Source organism: Anabrus simplex, chromosome 5 (genome assembly GCF_040414725.1).
Source record: "Anabrus simplex isolate iqAnaSimp1 chromosome 5, ASM4041472v1, whole genome shotgun sequence".
Lineage (NCBI taxonomy): Eukaryota > Metazoa > Arthropoda > Insecta > Orthoptera > Tettigoniidae > Anabrus > Anabrus simplex.
Window position 1 is genome coordinate 386,649,729 of NC_090269.1, and position 21,385 is coordinate 386,671,113.

Consider the following 21,385-nt stretch of genomic DNA (forward strand, 5'->3'; position numbering starts at 1 on the left):
AAGAAGGAAGGACTCCTTTTACATTGGGTGCTCTACTATCACAGAGTTGGAAGAAAACTAAATGTGAAGGTGTACAATATCGAAAGCTCATAAAACTGATCAAGATTGACCTTACATTGGCAATCATTGTGATGTGATTTATCTCTTCTGCTGCCACTCATCTCCGATAGATTGGATTACTGCTGCATCCTGAGTAAAACTCCCTGCCTGAATATTGGCGGAAAGTAGTGGGATCGTCGCCATAAGACCTATCTGTGTCGGTGCGACGTAAAGCAAATAGAGAAAAAAAAGTACCTGGTAAGTTAGTTAACTTTGCACATGTTATATGATTGTTCCATCAATGTCGGGTGCTACAGCTAGTAAAATGAATATATTTTATGTTACTTTATTTCACTTGAGCTGGCCCCGTGGTGTAGGGGTAGCGTGCCTGCCTCTTACCCAGAGGCCCCGGGTTCAATTCCTGGCCGGGTCAGGAATTTTTACCTGGACGTGAGGGCTGGTTCGAGATCCACTCAGCCTACGTGATTAGAATTGAAGAGCTATCTGATGGTGAGATAGCGGGCCCGGCTTAGAAAGCCAAGAATAAAGGCCGAGAGGATTCGTCGTGCTGACCACACAACAACTCGTAATCTGCAGGCCTTCGGGCTGAGCAGCGGTCGCTTGGTAGGCCAAGACCCTTCAAGGGCCGTAGTGCCATGGGGTTTGGTTTTGTTTTGTTTCACTTGATTCAGTTATTGCGATGTTACAGTGTAATGATGAATCTGAAGAAGTCACACATAAGATGGGTGTGTTTTGGGAAGGACCGGCCATTTATTATTCCTTCAAACTAATCATTGAATCCAGATTATGATTTTCATTTTCCAATAATTGGCTTAATTCAGAAAATCCATCGTTAAATGCTGCTTCAGGAAGTAGAAAGAACACAGCGAGAAGGGCACAAATGTTCGGGTGAGTACAAGACAAGGTCAGAATGGGAGCTGTCAAAATATGAGACCATGTGGTAGGAAACCAGATGGTTTGACAGTGAGTGATTGTATAAAGCTCTTGTATCCTATGTCACTTTTCACATGTACCACTAACTTTCTTACTAATAAGATTACACTTAGATGATATAATTAATTAATTAATTAATTAACCTTAGTTGTTTTGATGTAATGATCATTGTCAAGCATGGTAGTGTTAGAGGAAATATCTAACATGAACAAAACCAAATGTAATAAATGAAATTTACTTACATGATTCCAGATTTTGAATTCCTTGCACTCACTTAATAGCTTCTTTGCCAGCATTTTTGTATATGTGACGTGTAGCTCTTCTTTGCAGAGAACTTCAGTTACATTCCTGTAAAGAACCTGAGAATTAGTTAGCCTTCAGTGCAGCTTTCGATTGATGTGTTTTCTGTTAGCCCAAATTTGAGGTTCTATCTCCTTACATTTTGTATGTATTTTCTGATTTGCTCTGATATGCCATGATACTGTTTCATAATTGTTATGACAATTTTAATATTCAGCATTTTCTATGTTTAATGGAAAATTAAACTGTAAATAATATAGGAATGGGGAATGTTTTTTTGTCTGTGCATGGCATGTACTATATATCACATCATGTGTGATTATTGTTCATAACCCTGTTTCACTTTTTGTCAGGTGGAAGATGAAACTGTTCTGCACAACATTCCATACATGGGAGACGAGATACTTGACCAGGATGGTACGTTCATTGAAGAGTTGATCAAGAACTATGATGGAAAGGTTCATGGTGACCGTGAAGCTGGTTTCATTGATGACAGTATTTTTGTAGAATTGGTTAATGCTCTAATGCAGTATCAGAATAAAGATGTAAGTTATATTTTTGTACTCGTTATATATGTGATTAATATTATAATCCATGTCAGATTGGAAGCTGTTTCTTTTGTGGTAATTTTTATGTGAAGTAAAAATATTTTGGCCTGATGCAAATAATATTTAACCCAGTGAAATCTTCTGTGAAGCACAGCACATTTAGTGGATGGATAACGCAACAACATAGCAGTCACTTGGTTGAACCATTCTGAGTAGACTCTTGAGGCCATAAAGTTTCCCACTTGACACAGACTGTAGATGAGGATCCTAAACTTTTCTGTTGTATTCTTGCTGACTAAGATAATTATCTACAGAGAGGAACTTTCCCCTGAGAGTAACTGTTCTGAAAGCTGGTACAGTAAGTCTGATTTGTTACATGTTCATGTTATCTTTTGAAACAAATTAGTGGTCTTAAAAAATTATGGCTATCATAGTTGTATTCCCCTTTACATTTTTTGTATTGAACATCTTTGGTTCTTTTTATCTTAGGCTCTCTGTCGTAAGTAGTTGGAAAATTGAATTTATTAATCTATTTTTCTCCTACCGGGCGAGTTGGCTGTGCGGTTAGAGGCGTGCAGCTGTGAGCTTGCATCCGGGAGATGGTGGGTTCGAATCCCACTGTCGGCAGCCCTGAAGATGATTTTCCATGGTTTCCCATTTTCACACTTGGCAAATGCTGGGGCTGTACCTTAATTAAGGCCATGGCAGCTTCCTTCCCACTCCTAGCCCTTTCCTTTCCCATTGTTGCCATAAGACCTATCTGTGTCGGTGCAACGTAAAGCAACTCGCAAAAAAAAAAAAAAAAAAAAAACTCTAGAATGAAGGTGGCCAAATTACTCTTTCTAAAATCACTTTCTATATATTGTACATCTTACTAGCCAAACTTTTAATTTGTTTGTCTTGTACAATGAAACTTCAATTTCACTCTCTCCTATTTGATGTTTTGTTCCACTCGATACATTTTTGGGATCATTTCGGTGCATTGCCTGTAAGAATGTTGTGAAACTTTAGCTGAATTTACATTTACACCAGTTAACATTTTTCACAAATTTGTACTGCATTTTAAGAGTCAATAGCCATAAAGTATTTACCCATGTAATCCCTGCACATTAAAATTGTAAGTGAAAATTGGGGGTGTAGGTTGTACACGTATGGTTCATATTTTTTCGTTTGAAAATAAGCCTTCCGTCATGCCTTTCATTTTTGCCAACAAACTGAGTGATAGCTCACCCTACAGAAAGTTATACAAGTGTTGTCCCAAGTAATGGCATCAAAGGTCTGTTAAAACCCATGATGTAACTGTTCACTAGGTTCCTGGAATGTAACACTACAATTGACTCAACCTCAGACAAGGGTTCTGTATGATATTGACACCCTCGGAGATCATGGAAATCGCCAGGATAACATGAAATACTGATACCTCTCATTCATATGACCCTGTGTGGTGTTTTGCATGCATTAAAGGACTGCAAGTTGAATACTGATAAAAGGAAGGGCTATGATCATTTACAGTGGATGAAAAGAAGAAATAACAGGAAATTGTGCTGTGGGTGGAAAGACTGACATAGATGAAAGCTGTATCCAAGACTAGAGGAAATAGGAAAGATTTATTTTCCAAAGGTAACTCAACAGAAAGGCATTTTGCAAACAATTTTGGCCACTTGTCAAAGTAAACTTACTGGAGTGCATCACATGCAAAAGGCAATTTGATTATGCCTTATCTGCAGAGATATGCCGAGATGTCAACTCAGAGCAATTTCTTTTGCCAAGGAAAACAACATTGAAAACTTGAAAGCAAATATTAAGAAGCCAGATCTCAAGCTTATCTGTACATGGATAGAAAGCGCTTGGGAGCATGTCTGGGCTGAACTTTTGGTCAGAAGCTTCAAGAAATGTGGTATTTCCAACAGCATTAGACAGTGAAGAAGACCATTCCTCGTTTGAGGATAGGGATGACTTTGAAAAAAATACCAAAAACACATCTATAGCGAGTCGGTAGCCCTGAAACCCAGAGACAACTGTTCCTTTTAAACATGGCATGTCTTTGAGGGTTTGTATTATGTGTATAACTCAGATAAATGTGCCAGTTTATGAACAATGTACAGCCTGTGCTTCGGCGAATTATGTGTACTCATACTCAACTCACTCATTATCTTTTAAAATAATCTCTTATCATTGTTATACAACTACTGAACAATTACTGTATCTCTGTTTTTATGTGCAGTACACTCTCTCATTTAATGCTCAAACTTTAACCACTACCTGTTGAATAAACAGTCATGTATCATAAATATAGACACTGCAACATTTTAAAATTCTTATCTGCCACAGTCTGGGGGTATAAGTTACATAGGTAAATACAAAACAGTGAAACCTCGTTATGGCATTTCTGCAGGGGACCAGAAAAAGTACTTGTTAAGCGAGAAAACCTACTAATGAATATACGAATAAAAACTATCCAACAGGGATATGGAAACACAAGATACAATTTTTTTCTGACATGAGAACATTTGACGTCATGTATCTGCGGGTATAGTGAAAACTATAGGCCTATCTACGATTTCTAAAGATGAGAGAAAATATTGAAAGGTGTGAAAGACACGAGAGTACAAATATGAAAACCTTTTCTGCTGAGGATTATAAAATAACAACTGCTGGTACACTGAAAGGTGTGGAAAACACTAGACCATAGATTTGAAAACCTGTGCACAGGGGCCAACAAAAAATATTGAGTATTATTGCAGCTCACACTCTTTCTAAAACAAATGTTAGTAGAAGCCTTTTATTTTGGAGCAGTGGGTTATTAAACATTATTTTCTGGTCACACTTTTAGACAGTGATTTGGAGGTTACATTCAACCATGTGCAACTGCGAGGAATGACTTTGGCCGCCATTTTCAGTCAAACAAAATTTCGACCACAGTATTTCATTATAAGTTAAAAACTTCATTTTCCCATATTGAACTGAGATTCACAATTAGAATTAAGGAAGGTTCAACCTTTTCAATACAAAACGTGTTGTATAAGATGTTCACAACATATTATTTATTATATTATTAGAACCGGTTTCAACGCTTATTGCGTCATCATCAGCTACAAAAATCACAAATGGGCAAAGTACATATCATAAAAATTGCATAAATGACTCTTGCATGGCTGAATACAAATGATGGACTGCTTTTCTCCTTAAAGGCTAGAAGAAAATGAGTAAAATATGATGATGTGATGTGACACATAAAAGCGTAGTAGTTTGATGAGTGAGTATTGTGCATAAAATTTTACTACATCGTTTTATTATCACATTCAGACTTTTATGTTCAAAGCATCAGACCAAGGAAATCAACGACAGTCACAGTATTCTAGATACTTTAAATAATTTAGACCCAAACATAAAATTTACAGCTGAAGAAGAAGAGATTGGCATACTCAATTTTTTAGATATCCAAACAATTCGGAAAGACAACCATTTCCAATTTAAAATATACAGGAAACCCACTTTTATACCGACCACAATCAAAAGTGATTCTTTACATCCCATCTCGCAAAAGAAATCTGCTTATTATAGTTTCGTCAACAGAGCCTTTGAAATTCCGCTAACAGAAACAGACAGAAAGAAGGAACTATCTTTCATTCGTCAGCAAGCTCCACATAACGGTTTCAGTTTGAAATCCATCAATAAAATCATTACTAAATGTAAATATCAACAACAAATTAAACTTAAACAGCATTCAGAAAAAGAAAAAGGATATGTCAAATTCACCTTTAATAACCCGAAGATTTACAAAATCACCAACTTATTCAAGAAACACAACACCAAAGTAGCCTTCTCAACCAACAACACGAAACATACAGTATGTGTCTCTGTTATTCGTACAGGCTTCAATTTCTTATCAAGTCTCGTATATTCACATTAACGATTGAAAAAGTGAAATAAAACGTAGATTATGGGTGAAAACATGATTTGTCAATGACAATTTGTTAGTGAAAACCATACTTATGTACATACAGGCAAGAAGATTTGATATTAATGTGCCGGCATGACAAACGGGTGTACCAGTTGTATTCGTACACATGGACAGGATGATGCCCACCGTTTGATTGCGATGCACGGAAAAGTTTCAGTGACAGTATACGACTGGTCAAGTGCACAGTCTCTTTCCTAGTGTATCTGTGTTGGACATGGGTAGGAGTGCAGATTTAAGTACGGAGATCAAGAACACTATACTTAAACTGGCACTTAAAGGACTTTCATTACGAAAGATTGAACAGCTGGTCAATAGAGCACAATCTACGGTGCAATATGTGGTAGATACATTTAAATACAAAGGCACTATCAAGAACACGCCAAGGAAACTCAAGAGAAAGTATTTAACTGAATGGAAAGAACGGCTTGTTGCCCGGCTTATAAAGTCAGATTCCAAATTAAGTGCACCAGTATTCAGGCAACTCGCGGAGGAAGGAACTGGAAAAAAGATAAGCAACTCCACCATCCGTCGGATCCTGTATCGGCATGTATACTGTGGAAGGATCCCTCGGAAAAGGCCATACGTGAGTAGAAAAAACGGACGGCTTAAACTGACATTCGCTAAGGAGCATATAAGTAAGCAGAAATAATTCTGGAATGATGTTATCTGGTCTGCTAAGACAAAAATAAACCTTCCTTGGGTCAGATAGCACCCACAGAATATGGAGAAAAATTGGTACGGACAATGATGTGGCGAATACACTCCCAACTGTAAAATACGGCGGTGGGTCTGTAATGCTTTGGGGCTGTATGTCAGCCACAGGTGTGCGTAACATACATTTCATCAACAGAATAATGAACAAGGAGTGCTATAATGCAATCCCGTGGGCAAACGTGAAGGAGAGTGCCGAAAATATGGGGATGCTACCTGTTTATATATTCCAGCATAATAATGAACCAAAACACACTGCTGATATTAAAATAGACATGGTTGATTCGGAACATTCCTAAGCAGCATAGAACACCTTCGCAGTCTCCGGATTAAAATCCCATCGAACATCTTTGGGCTACGTTGAAGAGGAATCTCCGTAGGCAACGCATGCGTACGAAGGAGGAACTTAAAAGTGTGATTATTCAGAAATGGCAGAAAATCAGCCCCGACATATGCAAAAAATTAGTGTATTCTATGCGGCAACGATGTCAGGCAATTAAAAAGTCTTGGGGACATTCCACTAGATACTAACATGTTCCAGGAAGCCTTTATTTTTTTGTTTATTTCAAGTCTTCAGTTTACTTGTACGAATAGGAATGATACAAAATTATGAGCGCGCTTTTCTTTATTAGAAGCTGTATGTGTTGTTAACATGATTGCAGACAGATACAGTAGATATGTTTTCTGAAGGCTTTGTTGAATGTATGTTGAGTGAATAAAATCCTTTTTAGTTTATTATTTTCTGGTAGTGCTTTGAAGTACTAAAGCAAACAGCCCGTACGAATAGAATAGGTACATACTGTAGGTTCTTTAATCACAATAAAGCTAATAAACTTAAAGATGATGAATTCCAAGAATCTGGTATTTATAAGCTAACTTGTACTCATTGTAAAAAAACTTATGTGGGACAATCTGGAAGGAACTTCTTAATTAGATATCAAGAACACGTCCATGCTGAAAAATGCAAAAGATTCTCTGCCATGGGATCCCATATGAAAGAGTCCAACCACAAATTCACCAATATCAGACAGGACCTTCAAATTATCTGTATGATAAATAAAGGAAATCTAATGAACAACCTTGAAAACATCCACCGTCAATTAGAAAACGGTGAAGAGAATCTTAACGAAAACAACGAACAAAGAAAACCATCTTATACGAGAACATTAGTAAATACTTGGAATGGGTAGACTTAAAACAGACAAAAGATATAATCAAACACGACATCGCAGAAGCACAGCCCAATCTTCCTCCTCCCTCACATGATATTTTAGATGACGACAAAACTTTACTTACATTCTCTCCAGAGCTTTGCATGAACTGTCAGACTGTGTGACATCGTTACTTCACCAGGTCGCGCTCAAAAACAAACTCTCTAGACAGCGCAGAATAAACACCTTTTCCAAACAACAACGAGAGGCAAGATGTCCTGTTCTGATGACCTCCATTTTTTTTAACAAAGGAATCTCCAAAGAACTTTTATTATTTGTGCTTATTGTCCTAATGTTTTTTCTTCTCAATTCTTTCTTTATACAGCTGAAGAGGACCACTAAGTGGTCGAAACATGTCCTGTAAGTGCTAATTTATATTCAATTTTGCCTGTGGCAATAATAAAGTATCGATTAGGTGATTATTTTACTAACTTCTTGATTATATTCATCGATATGGTCATGAAATATTTATACAGCAGGCGAGATTATTAACAAAGTGGTCGTTTAATATCTCGTAACTCAGGCCAATATCTATAATATTATAAAAGGAAGTGTCTGTCTGTCTGTCTGTCTGTCTGTCTGTCTGTCTGTCTGTCTGTCTGTCTGTCTGTCTGTCTGTCTGTCTGTCTGTCTGTCTGTCTGTCTGTCAGTGCACGATGCCCAGCAAAATCTACAGCACGTAGAGATCTGAAATTTTGAACATAGGTAGATGGAAAGGGGTCCGAATGCACCTCGAAGCCGGAATTTTCATTTTCCCTTTCGTTGGTGAGGTATGAACGAAAAACCATCGGAAAACGTGCATTGGGATACGACAATCCAACGTGCTGTCATCAAGGTTAAATGCATAGAGTCGCTGTCGCTAGGCAACGCTCATAAGATAGGTAGAGAACAGAATATTCAAGGAGCCATTTTACGTCCAGGATGTAGGAAGCTGTTTTTGGTCTTATATGGTGTGAGGGCATATGACGGTGTTGATGATTCGTCCGTCGGATCGGAACGTTAAGTCTTGAGCTATTTGAGAAGAGTGGCATATGTGCCGGCGCCGGGTTTCATCCTCTTCATTCTTGCTATCATATATCGTGTCATTCATTTCTTTCAACAAACAACTTTTACAAGAATTACCAGATGTTCTACACAGTTACAAGTCTATCGACTACACGGCAGGGCTTCGAAAGACTTGGAGTCACCTGGAGTACCCTCGAACATCTTAGAGCAGACGATTGTGGCACCAATTATCCTTCTTAAGAATAAGAATCCTGCCTTCTGCAATGAACACGACTCTGAAACTGATGACTAATATTATTGAAGCCATTCTCATGATTGGGCATGCCGTGAGCGAAGTAATATTCATTCCTCGGATTCGAATCATTTCTTCGGATATACAATTTAAGTTTAGATCTCTGCAGTGTTCAAAATAAAATTTCTCTATGTAATAATAAAGCAAGCATAATTTTCTTCTTCTTACTATATATAAAAATGGATGTATGCATGTATGTGTGTGTGTAAATGACACATCTCCTCCTAAACCACTGGAGCAATTTCATCCAAACTTGGTACACTTATGACTTACTATCTGGAGACGAGCACTGTGGGGGTAAGCCATCCGTAGCTCCCTTAGGGGTGGGGGGTCGGGGGCAAGGTATAAAAATAATCGAAAAAAGTGCCGAATCCACAGTTTTCGGGGCCACTAAGATGAACAGTGACAATGCCAAAGTTCAGCTCCCTTTCGCATGCGGGGCGAGGGGGAGAGTGATATATAAAATTAAACGAAAATAATGTCAAATACATAGTTTTCGGAGTCGCCGAGGTGAATTGTACACTACAGATTTTTAGTATCAGGAGACAAACCATGTGGGGGTAAGACAGCCCAGGAACCCTTGGGGGCAAGGGGGCTGAGATATAAAAATAATCGAAAATAGTGTTGAATCCATACTTTTCGGGGTCGCTGAGATGAACAGTGACACTCCGGAATTTTTTAAAATCCAAGTTCAGCCCCCTTCGTGGTGGGGGGCGATGGGAGAGTGATATATAGAAATAATAGTGTCGAATACATAGTTGCTGAGGTGAATAGTGACACTCCGAATATTTAGTATCAGGAGACAAACCACATGGGGGTAAAACACCCCAGGAACCCTTAGGGGCGGGGGGCAAGGGGACTGAGATATACAAATCATCAAAAGTAGTGTCAAATCCATACTTTTCAGGGTCGCTGAGATGAATAGTAACATTCCGATTTTTTAAAACTCAAAGTTTAGCCCCCTTTAGGGTGGGGGAAGGGGGAGTGAGATAAAATAATAATCGAATATACTGCCGAATCCACAGTTTTCTGGGTCGCTGAGATGAATAGTAACATTCCAGATGTTTAAAGTCTAACTGCAGCCCCCTTTGTCATAGGGGGTGAGAAAGTGTGAAAAAATAAATTGTCAGAAATGACCGAGATAATGGATGTGTGTATGTTCCAGTATGACTTTCAAGTATGACTTACTACCTGGAAAACGTCCTGTGGGAGTAAGACGCCCCTAGAACCACTAGGGAAGCGGGTAAAATATTATCCACACTAATAAATGGAAGTCTGTTTGGTGCGATCTATATATACTGTACTATATATATATACCGGGTGGTACAGCTGCCCCTATTCACGCAGTTTTATGCAACCCGCAGATTATAGTCGAACCTAAAAATATTGACCTTGACTACTCACTACAATGTCTGCTCTTACAACGCTTTCCATAATTCGTTTATTCGTGTCAAGCAAATCAGCATTAATGATAAAATACCGATTGATGGTAAAGAATCGTGAAAATTATGTGTCGCAGAAACGTCCTGTACAGAGAATATTATTGGTGAATGACTAGAAGTAGCAGCAACACAACAGCGCTAAACAGCAACCCGTGATAGCCGAGCTTGCTAAAAGTTAGAGGAGAGTACCGGTGTTCGTTAGTAGGCGGTTTGAGTCCTGTGTACGACGAATATTTTTATCAGATCAAAAATTAGATGTTGGCTTTTCAGGTGTTTGCTCTATTAACCAGCATTTCGTCTTAGGTCTGACACTAGACTCGTCAGAGTGGGATGTGTCAGACCCTACCCACTGATGCTAGGGTGTATGCAGGTGAACTTATCAGAAGCCTCTTATGTGGCACAGTCTGATAACTGCATACGAGAGATAAAACTCCACAATGGAATTAATGCACAATGGAATTAATGCCCGCCTAGCAATTCCAAATGGTAATTCTAAATTCCCATGGAGGGAATTAGATATTTTTCACCAATAGAGCATATCAAAAATTAGATGTTAGGCTTTTCAGGCGTTTGCTCTATTAACCAGCATTTCGTCTTAGGTCTGACACTAGACTCGTCAGAGTGGGATGTGTCAGACCCTACCCACTGATGCTGGGGTGTATGCAGGTGAACTTATCAGAAGCCTCTTATGTGGCACAGTCTGATAACTTAATACGGGAGATAAAACTCCACAATGGAATTAATGCCCGCCTAGCAATTCCAAATGGTAAATGGTTAATAGAGCAAACGCCTGAAAAGCCAACATCTAATTTTTGATCTGATTTTTGATATGCTCTATTGGTGAAAAATATCTAATTCCCTCCATGGGAATTTAGAATTACCATTTGGAATTGCTAGGCGGGCATTAATTCCATTGTGGAGTTTTATCTCCCATATGCAGTTATCAGACTGTGCCACATAAGAGGCTTCTGATAAGTTCACCTGCATACACCCCAGCATCAGTGGGTAGGGTCTGACACATCCCACTCTGACGAGTCTATTGTCAGACCTAAGACGAAATGCTGGTTAATAGAACAAACACCTGAAAAGCCAACATCTAATTTTTGATCTGATTTTTGATATGCTCTATTGGTGAAAAATATCTAATTCTCTCCATGGGAATTTAGAATTGCCATTTGGAATTGCTAGGCGGGCATTAATTCCATTGTGGAGTTTTATCTCCCATATGCAGTTATCAGACTGTGCCACCTAAGAGGCTTCTGATAAGTTCACCTGCATACACCCCAGCATCAGTGGGTAGGGTCTGACACATCCCACTCTGACGAGTCTAGTGTCAGACCTAAGATGAAATGCCGGTTAATAGAGCAAACGCCTGAAAAGCCAACATCTAATTTTTTATATGCTCTGTTGGCGAAAAGTATCTAATTCCCTCCATGGGAATTTAGAATTACCATTTGGAATATTTTTATTGCGTTGTTGATGTTCGTGAGAGTCGTGTTGTTTACGACAAATCTAAATCATGATCAGGTCTCATATTGCAGGTACTCAGCTATGTTTGTTTTTTAAGGAGCTCTTAAAAGAGCTATTTGCAATAAAGTGAGATTGTACCGACAGCGGTGCGATGGGCTTATGCATGGCCATTCGATTAATGAAGCAAATATTCAAAATGACCACCTGCTTCGTTAATGCATATCTGAGCACGGTGGAGGAGAGACATTCTTGCTTGCTGCAACATATGTGGTGGAATCTGCCTGCAGGCTTCCGTGATGAGCCGCCGTTAATGATTCGGGCTCTCGGGCTCCTGCTCATAGACTCTTTCCTTTAAATAACCCCAGAGGAAAAAGTCGAGTGGAGTAAGGTCAGGTGATCTAGCCGGCCATGTGACCGGACCCCCTCGTCCAATCCATCGTCCAGGATATGTCCTATGCAAGTGGTTCCTTACTGCCAACGACCAGTGTGGGGGAGCTCCATCCTGCTGGAACCACATCCGTAACCGTGTCATAAGGGGCACATCCTCCAATAAGAGTGGGAGGTACTCACGAAGAAACTCTAGATAGCGTCGTCCCGTGAGGTTTCCTTCGAAGAAATATGGTCCAATTATCTTGTCACCTAGTATCCCGCACCACACGTTGATGCCCCATTGTACCTGAAATCGAGCTCCCCCTGATCCAGTGAGGATTTTCAACGCTCCAGTAATGGAAGTTGTGACGATTAACAGTTCCGTTGTTGTGAAATCTGGATTCATCACTAAAGAGAATGTCCATTAAGAAATTTGCATCAGCTTCAACTCTTTGTAATATCCATTGCGAAAATTCTATCCGTTTTGGAAAGTCATCTCCGTGAAGTTCCTGGTGCAGCTGTTGATGGAAAGGGTGGAATTTATGGCGGTGCAATATTCGCAGTACAGATACATGACTGATGTTCAGTTCATTTCCTATGGCCCGTGAGCTTGTGTGCGGGTTGTATGCAATTGCATTTTGAACAGCTTCGTTGGTATTTCCAGACGTCACTGGAGCATCCCGAACAGGGGGTAATGTATGAAATGACCCCGTTGCACGCAACCGTCTTTCAACACGTCGAAATGTATCTGCAGTTGGCAGCCTTCGTCCAGGAAATCGTTCTTGATACAAGCGTCTGGCTTCCCGTGCATTTTGCCTTGCTTCTCCATAAAGTAGTACCATATTCACATAATCATCCCGTGAATACATAATGTTTGCTTTCGTGCTAACCGTACAGTACGTGCTCACACGTTGCTGCTAGGATTACGATATGCTGTTTCATGTGCCCTACGTATGAAGTGTAGACCGCTGTTAGTTGGTCTTCGAGTCGAACGTGCGCAGTTGCTTGGTTGAATGGGTGGGTCAGAAAGTTGACAACATGTGCACTGCGCTTCATTCCCTGTAGTCGTTTGCCATATGAAAGTCGCATGTTATTATTCCTTTCGTATGTATGCTTTCTTTGTAAAGGTGGCAAATTACTTTTGAGACTTAAGAACGTTAAATATTTATTACGAATGGCCTTACAAGTATAATATAAAAATAAAATTGAAAAGCTCGTAACTAGATTCGAACTCTAAATGCCTGCTAACATATCGTATGCTCGCTGCGATTGGTGCCATGTAGCCACTGCAGGCGACAAAGAATTGGTCTCGTAGCTCTGTACTAATGGAATTACCTAGGCTATCGCTTCGATACTGATCGTTGATGTTAAAAGTTCTGAACTTGAATGTGCAAACACCACAGTGAACTAAAGAATCGCGTCTCTCTTACGCCCAGATAGTTGCAACCATTTTCTATGCGTTACTTGGTTGAATGAGTCCAGCGTTATGTTTCAGGTGGTATTCACAATCAGTGCATATGTGGCGATATTTATGATACCTGTTTATTATAACTTCCGTAGAAGAATATTGGAGACTTCAGAAAGGTCTTCGTAAACGATGCCTAGGCGAATACGAAATGACATTAAAAAATGCATGACTCAAGAATGGTTGGAACCCTTCCTGCTTCAAGTAACCTATCGAGGTAAGTCTTCTATACGTAATTCCGCGCAGCTATTTGCAACGTACAAGCGCCATCCTTGTAACTCTGTATTCACGAGGAGAGCAGAAGTTCCCGCTTCGACAAGTTACTGATGAGTTACAGCCTTATGGTCCCGTTTTATGCCTTTTTTGATCGCTCTAACGGTAGTAATTACATGGCGTAAGCTATCACATCTGCTGTACAGCATTTGCGTGCCACAGATTATAAACTACAGTCCAAAACACGTTTCTATCAATCTCGATGTGATGAGACTGTACAAAATGGTGGTGCATTGACATGTCTGTAATTGGTCTTACCCTATCACGTTTTCTATGATACCACGACCGCCCTTTCTATCAAAAGAAAATGGCCTCTTGGACCAATCAGGTGCGCAATTCTCTACCGATAGCTATAGGCGTGTTTATGGTTTGTACAGTATAGTAACATTTCGTAAAAATTAGTAGAGTATTGGACACCGTTCTACATAAAATGGTACAGTGTTTTTGAGATGGACCTCACTTACTGCCTCTTGTACCATTTTTCCATTGTGCGGAGAAATCTACATCGGGTTAACTGCACATAACATTGCTGTAAGGTGTTGCGCAAGATGGGACTAAGAGGCATTTACGTCCTAGCTGATTGCATATATTCTGGAAAAAATAGGGCCAGCTGTACCACCCGGTATATTAAGGCATAAAAATGAAAACGGACGTAAATTAGTGAGACCATTCTGGGCATCTTAGAAATTTAAAACTTGGTGCCAGACAACCTGATGATTTCGAAATCCCTAGAAAAATCTCAGATTCTCACAATTCTCTGAGGGGTACATGCTGGGAGTTTCAAACCAGCATAAGAACACAGTCGTTGATATTTATCCAGAACCTACAGGTTTTATGGGCTTAAAAGTTCCCTTTAAGTCCTGATTTTTAACCCACTCCCCCATATCAAGATCGCAGCCCAATCTCCCAGACAAGTTAGAAAATTGAAATTTTGCAAAATTATAGCTTTTAGAATGTAACCGACGGAAAATTTACGAGATGTTTAAAAATTTTACTTTTTACCCCCAAAAAATATCGAAATATGGAGGCAATTTTAATGATGGTGCAGTCTTTCCTTTCGATGTATTTCGTGGCTAAACGGTAAGTCCCCCACCAAGGCCCCTGTTCAGCATAGCAGGTGAGGCCGCCTGGGCGAGGTACTGATCATTCTTCCCAGTTGTATCCCCCGATCCGATGTCTGAAGCTCCAGGTCACTGCCCTTGAGGCGGTAGAGGTGGGATCCCTCGCTAATTCTGAGGGAAAAGCCAACCCTGGACAATAAACAGATTAATTTGGAGTGATCTACAACTTCGGTCCTATGACCTTTTGTCGTATCTCTATCCCTTATACATTAAATTTTTCTCTATTTCTGGATTTACCTAAATTTTGCACTTTGTACACGTACAATTGATGGTTTGATTCACTTATAGGAAAGATGGGATCATCAAATTCTTCAGGAATATTAGCCCACCCAGTAGCCATATGTGAGCCAAATTCTATGTTTGAAGCCATCGCATAAGTATCTGAAAAGTAATGCACTGTGTGAAAATCTTACACAAATTTCACCCTATTCAACGTTTCTAAAACATAATGAATTGTGGTAGACAAGTGCACCTGTCGTTATCATCACAACTCCACAACTCGCACTTTACATTGGAAACATCGCCTGCGGACCTCCCTATGCTTTTTCTCGGATAACGCCAATTTACATGCAATTTAAAAATTATTATTAACTTCATGTACAGTAATGTACTTCGATATCCATATACAATCTGGAATACCGTAGCGAAGCACGGGTACAATTGCTAGTAGGTATATATTTGGAGAGAAGTAAGTTTAAAACGTAATAAAAGCTATCCAATTAAAATTATTGTATTACCCGTCAACGTACCTAATAATAATAGTAATAATAATAATAATAATTTTATGTCCCCACGTACTTAAAACGATTTTCGGTGACGCCAAACAAAACATACTAGAGTATGCATTAATAAGAAAGGAGACAACGAACTTACAGAATTAAACATTATGATAATAAAACGCATTACCGCCACACCTGTAGACATCCATAAATGCGGTATATTTTCCTCTTATTTACTTTTATTCTTTCCGTCAAGGAACTTTTGGCACTATCAGGGCGATAATATACCTAACCTAAACAATGTGGTCTGTCTTATCTCATGGACAGCTGTTTACGTAAATCCGGATGTGATAAATGTAGAGAACAAGCATGAAATGTACTTAAAAATAAGGGTCTGTGTTTCAACAACCGCAGTTATCAAAAGAATGTTCCCAGTTACTATGTATTACATTCGGAAGTACAACTCGTAACATACGCTAGTTATCAGCTGATGGTTTGGCATGCCTTCTACAGTACAGCTTTATTCGGAAGGAGTGGCTTCTGCTACATATGCAGCCACTGGGCATATCAGAGACCACCTCCAGAAACCATTTGGGAATAGATTCACACTGTTTAGACTCTATAGACGGGAACGAAATTATTTTTAAAAGGTTCAAAAAGACGGGACCTTGTACGGTCTCAATTGCAGTGCATGGCTCAAAGAGAATGAAGCACGGCTGACGCAACTGGCGAGATAGCAGTGAAGATGACATCACTTGAATTGCCGACACGCCGGTAGCAGGGCAGGGAAGTTGGCGGCGCAAGGCGATAATTCAAATGAAAGCAGTGATCAGGTTTACTGTGTGGTAGGCCAACTGCTTAACTGAAAGAGACAAATGACTGGCCATTAAGTTCTTTCGTATCAATATTTAATTATATGATAACATGATATCCTTATCCCTTTTTTTTACGGGGTCGAGTATGAAGTGAGACGAATCTTCGTAGCGAGTTTTTAAGACTGTATGCCCTGGTTCACCATTTATTGTCTTTTTTTACGTTTAGAAATACTGCCTTCCGACGAAAATAGCCAGTGTGACTTAAACACATTCTAAGTTTGTTAAATAATAGTATAGAATATTTACACGTACAATTTATAGCCTAGAAGTTGTGTGTTCGCTGCACAAAATGTTGAGGTTTTCGCATATTGGACCCCTCTTTACTATTTTTGGCTGTAAATGTGGGAATAAAAGGGGGTCTAATATGCGAGTAAATATGGTAGTTGTTCAAAATGGTGATTTATTGATGTGTATGTTTAATGGGGGGATAAGTTGTAAATAAATTATGTGTACGCAACTGACAGCATTTTGTGTGCGTCTTTGTTAATACATCAAGATAGGAATCAAAATTGCTCCTTCTTAACACGAATCTAGTATTTTAATATGATCGGATACGATTATGTTCTCAAGATCAGAACAGATGTTGAACCTTACTTATATAAAGCCATGGGAGGTCTTGGGATGGTCTATTACTGTTTTGGTCTAATATAACATGGGGATATCCTTGCTTGATATTACATACAAGATTTTATCCAAGATTATATACACAAGAATCCAAGAACAACTCGACCAAGAACTTGGAGAATATCGGGGAGGATTTCGACCAGGTAGAAGCTGACCAGATCAAATCATTAGTTTAAAATGGATAATGAAGCACCAAAGAGTTTGAAGTAAGGGTCTAGTCATCACGTTTGTAGATTTAAAAAAAGCATATGACAGTATTCATCGTGACTCATTATTAAAAAGCCTTAAAGAATTTGGATTACACCAAAAACTTGTTAACCTCATTAGTATGACTTGTAAAAATATACAAAGGCAAAAGTTAAATTTAGAGGTGAATTATGAATCATTCACTATAAGAACTGGACTTCGACAAGGAGACGGACTTTCACCTTTGTTATTTAATTCTGCATTGGAGAAGGTTATGCGTGAATGGAACAAGAAATGCCAACCAACTATCAAGATCGGTAGAAGTATTAAACTCAACTGCCTTGCTTTTGCGGACGATTTAGCATTACTTGCAAATACAATAGTAGAGGCTAAATTTCAAATTGAACAACTAGAAATTATAGCAAAAAAAAAAAAATGGGATCACAAATTTCATTTGAAAAAAACAGAAATGATGCTAACTTTTAAAGGTGATTTACCAGTTCTTCAACTAAACAGTAATAAAGAGATTAAAATTGTTCAGAAATTCAAATATCTTGGGGAAATAATAACATGGAACACAAATGAAAAAGAAGCAATAGAACACAGAACAACTAAATTTAAACAAGCACAGACTTACCTGGCCAACCTATAAAATAAAAAATCTCTTTCGATAAACGCTAAGCTGAAACACTATAATTCCCTAGTTAAACCAGAGGCAACGTATGCTAGTGAAACTTTATTCAGATTAAATGTAAAATCTACAACAGACAAATTACAGAAAACTGATAGAAGAATTCTTACAACAATTATTAATAAAAAACACCAAGTTGATGGACAGTGGAGATTGTTGCCTAACAACATTGTCTATCGTGAATGTGAATCAATAATATCTACAATGCATAAAAGAAGAATTTCCTTTATCTGTCACATATCAAGATTACCAGACACCAGGATATTGAAACAACTATTTGATTACTTAAAAAAAAAAAAAAAAAATCAATAACAATTGGTTCAAAGAAATTCAGGATGATTTGGAAGAATTGGGTATAACTCAGCAACAAATCAAAGACAGAAAAGAGAAGAGGATTTTGAAGAACAAAAGCATAAGTCTCAAACTAAAAACAGTTGAACGGAAACAGTATACTATATCGAACACACAAAGGGCTTCCAGGTCGGAGAGGATGAGAAAGTTCTGGGAGGAGAAATTAACTTAAATGTATTGATTTAAGTGCTCCAATGTGGGCATAAAATATGTAAATAATAATAATAACATGGGGATTTTTACATTTACGTTTTTGTGTTAAAATGTCCCTATAAAAACCGCAGATGTTTTATATGTGCAGCGTAACATTTAAAACGTTTGTATCATTTCCCACCCATACTGGTTTGGGTTCTTATTATGTTAAGATTACTAGATTACAATGGAGGATCAAAAGTAAGGGATTTTACCATCATGTTGGGCGCTTTTGTATTGGATGAGCTTTATTTGTACAACATCTCGACGAGCTCTCCAGCTGAGCTTAAGGTCGCAAACAAACCAAAATTTCTGAAGTTTTGATGATTTTTTTTCTCTTTCCAGTGTGCTTGTGATTAGTGGCTGGCAGAATTTAATATAATGCATTCAAGAACTTTTGAGAATCGATACTTACATTCGAAATTCTTGAGTTTGACATAACCTTTAACAGTCTATGTAGACTTAATTTATGCAAGACTTCCAGTAGCTTACTACAAACTGTATACCGATTACCAAATTTTATTTCGTATGACAAAAGAATACACTGTTACAATATTACCAATGTGTGCAAATTAGTAGTAAATTTAGATATTTACAAATTAGGACTGATCAATGACTAACTGCAGTACAGTAAAAGCTGAATATTCAATTTTGTTAACCAATTCATAGCTTCATCAGTAGCTGTGTGGATTTCCTTCATTGTACCATTAAATTTACAGAGTGGGCACTCCATAACAATGTGATGGATGGTTGAGGCACCTCTGAACAGTTACAGTATTGGTCCTCGACAATCTTCCATTTGTGTTTCCAGAATTTACATCTGCCATTTGGGTTCTTATTATGTTAAGATTACTAGATTACAATGGAGGATCAAAAGTAAGGGATTTTACCATCATGTTGGGCGCTTTTGTATTGGATGAGCTTTATTTATTAGATTAGAGAATTCAAAACCACTTGTTGGCTTGGCATTATTATTTAGATATTTTTCTATGGGTTCGGCTGATCAAAGTTGCTGACCTGAAAGAAGTTTTCACGGGGAAACTGACGAAGTTTTCTCAGTAAAACCAAATGTAAAGTATCAAGATTTTTAACTCATAATTAATGTCTGAAGTCGGCTCTACAGTCTAGCTTGCCTGCTTCTCACCCGGAGGCCTCGATTTTGATTCCCAGCTGGTCAGGCATTTTTACCTGGAAATGTGGGCTGATTTTAGATCCCCTCAGCGTACGTGATTACAGTTTTTTTTTTTTACGTCAATAGGTCTTATGGCGACGATGGGGCAGGAAGGGGCTAAGAGTGGGAAGGAAGCAGCCGTGGCCTTAATTAAGGTACAGCCCCAGCATTTGCCTGGTGTGAAAATGGGAAACCACGGAAAACCATCTTCAGGGCTGCCGACAGTGGGGTTCGAACCCACGATCTCCCGAATGCTGGATACTGGCCGCACTTGAGCGACTGCAGCTATCGAGCTCGGTATTACAGTTATTGAGAAGTTATCTAACAGTGAGATGGCGACCCCAATCTAGAAAACCAGGAATAACAGCCAAGGGGATTTATCACACTGACCATGCTTCACCTCCTATTCTACAGGCCTTCGCATGGAGTAGCGGTTGCTAGCTAGGCCAAAGGCCCATTAGGGGTTTGGTTCGGTGTAGGAGTGTTTGTAAGATTATAATTATACATACACTGTCTTACCAATAAAAAGTCCTTAAACAGTTGGCAACACATAATTATACAGTGAATAAACTCTGTATAAGCGGTTTATATTTTTCTTACTAATAAACGTGGCATATGCATTGTATTACTATACAGCACGTATACACTCGTTCCAAGCCGTAGGAATCTCTTCCTGCAGTTCACTGGCGTTTTTCACACGTTCACCGCCTTTATGATCGCTTCTGCTGGTTATCTACGAGCAAAACAATCCGGAAAGTCGCGCAGTAGCACGGCATATCGAAAGGGCAGTGGCAACACAAAGTGAGACAGCTGGAAATTGGCTTATACAGATATCAACATTTCTTCAGCTTGCTTGTGTAATGAATGCCAAAAAATAAATGGAAAAGCTTAAGAAAAGATCAATAGCTCCTAACTGGGATAGTACGGAAAACGTAAGCAATTGTAATTGAATCGGCGAGTTGAAAAGTGTACACACTCCAAAATCCTTACTTTTCAGGAGAAAGGAAAACCTGTTTTGTAACTTAAAAGAAAGGTTTGATAAAAAAAAAGTTTCTATTAGGCATTTATACATCATATTTCTGTGTATTCAACTACAAAGTATGGAAATCATATTACATACGGTTTTCAAATTTTTTTTTTTTATGTCGAGGAATATGTCCCTTTTTAGGGTACTCAAATTTGTTAAAGATCTTTGTAGAGGCAGATAATGTATAATAAACTTGCAAATTCAAGTCTATTAAGCAGTAACACATTATTACACAAAAATACGCCCAACCATAATTTCTTTTATAGTCATTCCGTCTCTTTAAAGTGTTTTACTTTACGAAGATGTCTAGCCTCCATAACCTCTGAATGGTGTAGGCCTATGTCTTCTGTGTTTAAAACACCGTGAAGATCATCAACGTTATCGT

At 38.7% G+C, this 21,385-nt stretch overlaps 1 protein-coding gene across 2 annotated transcripts in view; it reads left to right on the forward strand.

Moving 5' to 3' along the window:
* The window catches only part of E(z) (histone-lysine N-methyltransferase E(z)), a 180,638-nt gene that overhangs the window by 39,599 nt on the left and 119,654 nt on the right, over window positions 1–21,385 (forward strand). For both annotated transcript variants that reach the window (XM_067147736.2, XM_067147737.2), the window contains exon 4: window positions 1,647–1,838. In XM_067147736.2, the coding sequence (XP_067003837.1) occupies window positions 1,647–1,838 (192 nt within the window). The remainder of the gene's footprint in view (window positions 1–1,646; window positions 1,839–21,385) is intronic.